At 35.7% G+C, this 4,190-nt stretch overlaps 1 protein-coding gene across 1 annotated transcript; it reads left to right on the plus strand.

The window, feature by feature from the left end:
- Nucleotides 1-126: 126 nt before the first annotated feature.
- On the plus strand, nt 127-1,873 carry LOC119643989 (probable cytochrome P450 6a13). The gene is made up of 2 exons (XM_038043504.1): nt 127-1,243; nt 1,301-1,873. The coding sequence occupies exons 1-2, from the start codon at nt 127-129 to the stop codon at nt 1,720-1,722; spliced, it is 1,539 nt and encodes a 512-aa protein (XP_037899432.1). The 3' UTR covers nt 1,723-1,873.
- Nucleotides 1,874-4,190: the final 2,317 nt, after the last annotated feature.

The raw sequence follows: 4,190 nt of genomic DNA on the forward strand, positions 1-4,190 counted from the left end.
TAACACTTAACTAACTCAACCATCTAATTAAGACAAATAAAAGTGGCTGTCAATTGATTCATTTTAAACAGTATCAGAGAAGTTTCCTTACGAGTTTGCTTTTATTTTAAAATTGTCGTATTCACTATGTTCATTACATTGCTTATTACATTACTGGTTGTTACATGTCTGGCCGTTTACCTTAAACTGAAGAAATTATACAGCTACTGGTCCAAACTCGGAGTGCCTCATGAAAAGCCTTTGTTTTTCTTGGGAAATATAAAAGGATTAGGATACACTTGTCATGGAACTGAAATCAATCGAAGAGTGTATAAAAAATTTAAAGATTCCTCACCACTTGCTGGTTTTTACGCTTTTTTAACAAAGGCAGTGATCGTTATGGATTTGGATTTAATTAAAAATGTATTGATTAAGGATTTTCAATACTTCAGCGATCGGGGTCTCTTTCATAATGAACGTGATGATCCTCTAACTGGAAATTTGTTGTTTTTAGATGGTGATGCTTGGCGAATGCTCAGGCAAAAGATGTCGGCGGTTTTTACCAGCGGTAAAGTGAAATTCATGTTATCTTCTATCGTTAAAGTAGCCGAAAAATTGGAGCAGGCTTGCGATATTATAGTCAATAATGGAGCGAATCAAGTTGAAGTGGAGGATTTGTGTGCTCGTTTCACAACAGACGTGATTGGAACGTGCGCATTTGGCATTGAGTGCAATAGCCTAGGAGAACCGAGGGCAGAATTTCGTGAAATGGGTCGCAAGATATTCGAACAGCCTCGCCATTCCTTGCTTGTTCAAAGCTTCATGATATGTAATCCCGATTTGGCGCGCCGATTAAGATTAAAAGCTTTCCGTAACGACACTAGTAAATTTTTTATGAGTGTTGTTAAGGAAACAATAAAACATAGGAGAGAAAGTCAAATAAAACGTAATGATTTTGTGGATTTACTTATTGAGCTGATGGAGAAAAGGGAGAAGCTGTTAAAACAAGGCCAACGCATAGAAAAAGATGATATGGCCAGTGGTTTAACTTTTGAGCAAGCATGTGCTCAGGCAATGGTTTTCTTTGTGGCCGGATTTGATACTTCTTCCGCGACAATGTCGTTTTGTTTGTATGAACTGGCTTTAAATCCGGATATTCAAAGGAAACTACGGGAAGAAATCTTGGCAGTATTAGAAAAATACAACTCTCAAATAACCTATGAGAGCTTAAAGGAAATGACTTATATGGAACAAGTTTTCAACGGTAATTCTGATGGGATACATTAGCTTCAGATATTTAATCTTTTGCATTCCATTTTAGAAACACTGCGCAAATATCCGGTTGTTCCTCTATTGCCACGAGTTTGTGTGAACGATTATCGTTTGGCAAATAGTGATTTGATCCTCGAAAAAGGATTGCGTGTAATTATACCCATCGATGCTATACAAAACGATCCTGAATATTTTAAGGAACCTGAACTATTTAATCCAGACCGTTTTTCTTCCGCTGCAATAGCGCAACAACATCCTGCATTTTCTTTTCTACCTTTTGGTGAAGGACCTCGCAATTGCTTTGGTATGCTTTTCGGCAAATTGCAAACGCAGATCGGTTTGATCATGATGTTGAGAAAATATCATTTTTCAACCACCTCTAAGACAAAAATTCCTTTGCATTATTCAAAGAAAACTTTCCTCTTAGCATCAGAATCCGGAATTTGTTTGAAGATTGAAAAACTTTATTGAAATAATTGAACCGTCAGAGTTCAAGTTCGATTAACTATTCAAAACATGAAGATTTTTATACATCACAGCAAATTTTCAGGAGTTGTGAATAGATGAAGAAGAAGAAAAAGAAGCATTCAAAACTCTACATAAAGCATATAAGAAACTTACATTTGGCTCACCACCTTTACCTTAGGAAAGTCACAAAAAAAATAGAAAAATCTACATGCACTCTATAGCATTGGATGAGCTTGACTGTTTACTTTTCAGTTCTTAACTTACGTTGTACTGAGGACGTGTTGTTCGATAGGTTCGACTCAATTTTAATTTCACCCTACGCATGTGAACTTGCGACGTTTTTGCTATATTTGAAGTTAATTGTCTCATATTTGCCATCAGGAGAATTAGGGAAAAGAATTAAGATAGATATCGACATGAAGAGGTAAGTTTCCGCAATTTTCTGGGACCGTTTCATAAATCTATTTTCACATTTTCTTGTGTTTATATCTACTCAGAGTATTCGTTATTCGAGAAGGTTCGTAAGGAACTTGCAGTTATTTTCAAATGCGCTTTGTTTGCGAACTATGTTAGATCTCTTGATTTTGAATTCTGCCAGCGCAAGAGCAGTTGTTTGGGATTTTCCCAGAAACTAGCGCTAGTGGTTGTATATACATTTGCCTTATGGGGATCCTAGTGCTTTTGACTTGTTAGTGCAACCGCGATGTATATAGTAGGGCTAGTTTTTTTATTTTTTAATTAAAAGCTTTAATCATTACTAGCTGTACTATTACGCTCTCGCGTAAACATTTCAAAACAAATTATTTTAATATGAGCGATGGTAACTGAAGCAACAACATTTTTCTTTTGCATCTCTTAGCACAGTTCATGCTTTTTTTCTATTTCGGTGTAAAAATAGGGCAACATTTTCTTTTTTATAAAATTGTTAGCAGAGGTGGATGGAAAGTGAGTCTATATAAAAACAATTTAAAATTGTTATAATCGGTATTTATAAAAAAAAATTGTAAAGAGGCCTATAGTAAAGAACCAAGTTCTCTTCACCCAAAATATTTGGAATTTTTTAATATAAAATGAATTTCGTTAACTAATATCTGTATTCCAACATCTTCAATAGTCAACTAGATTCATCTAACAAGTGTATTTTCGATAAGGCTTTGTTTATGCAATCGAACCAAAGCGAACTTTAGGGTGCGTTTTCTTAGGTACAAGAACAGCCAGAGATCAAGCGCTGCCAGTTAAAAAGGCCTCAAAGAACCAATGAAGTGTGAGAAGATTTATCATCGCGTCGAAGTCAATCGCTCGATTCTTTTTTGGAGAAGCAAAGAAGAAACGCACGGGGAGCTTAAATGTTTACATATTAGGCGATATTATCAGGAAATTAAATGCCGTGTCCAATTGTGAACTTAATGGGTCTTAGTTTTCTCAGTTTAGAAAAAGTTAGTGGTCCTACTGTTACACCTCCACGGGAAATAACGGTTTATTGTAGTCTGGTTGCGAAAATATAGAAAGAAATTCTTCCAGGAGGTTGGTGCATTTCTCAGCTTGGTGGCGGTAAATTATAAGAACAACAGGCAGCTCTTACAAGCAAACTTGTGAGCCGATAACAAACCATATTTATACAAGAAATCAGTAACAATTATAGGTTGGAATAAATAAAGGGGAAAAGAAATTCTCGATGCAAACCGAGTTTAAAATGAAAAAGCTTTTTGCCGCAAATGGAAATGGATGAACCGGTGACAACTGTTAAAATAACATCGGACGAAAGTTTGGAATCGCTATCTACTAAGAAATTTTCTTTGTTTCCTTTCTCGAATACAAAGAGATGACTGCTTCAATTATCTAAATCGCGTTACAAACCGACATTATAACAGCGTTTCCTAATTTGACGTTTCATTTTTTTTGAAATTACACGGTTGCTCACAGTATCTGGGCTCACTACCAAAGCGGAAACGATAATTGCAAAAGCAAAATTATGTCTTTGAAGAACGTCACTTAGAACGATGTCAGCTAGCACTTCTTTGTCGAGACATATTTTGATAAGGATATGAAAGTTGTTTTATTTCACAGACATCCATCGGAATTTATGGAAATGTTCATAGTCCCGCCATGCTCTCTAGACTATTTATGCGGGAATTATTCGCAATTGATAGCGACAACCTCGGACAATATATGACTTCTCACAGGTTCTCTGCTGTTTTAAGAAATTCCGGAATATCGTCCATATTCGGCGTCGAGGCTATATTTAATAGGTTTTGCAATTTTCGAAACCACGTACTTTTTAATACGTCAAATGTGGAACAGGCAAGAATTTTTAGTATTGATATCTATTATTAGTTTCGGAGTATGTCGTGGACTGACATGGTCACTTTTTGTCGCAATGAAATAACGATGTAATCATATGTTATGTCTTTCTTGCTTGTGGATTTAATTTTGTGAATTTTACCGAATATGCGGATATTTCGTTATTCCAA

This window comes from Glossina fuscipes, unplaced genomic scaffold, assembly GCF_014805625.2.
Source record: "Glossina fuscipes isolate IAEA_lab_2018 unplaced genomic scaffold, Yale_Gfus_2 78122, whole genome shotgun sequence".
NCBI lineage: Eukaryota > Metazoa > Arthropoda > Insecta > Diptera > Glossinidae > Glossina > Glossina fuscipes.

What these genes read in the sequence shown, in the direction of transcription:
- LOC119643989 (XM_038043504.1), top strand. Translation starts at nt 127, where the DNA reads ATGTTCATTACATTGCTTATTACATTACTGGTTGTTACATGTCTGGCC. An exon ending in TATGGAACAAGTTTTCAACG is followed by an intron (nt 1,244 to 1,300) that starts GTAATTCTGATG and finishes ATTCCATTTTAG; the next exon opens with AAACACTGCGCAAATATCCG.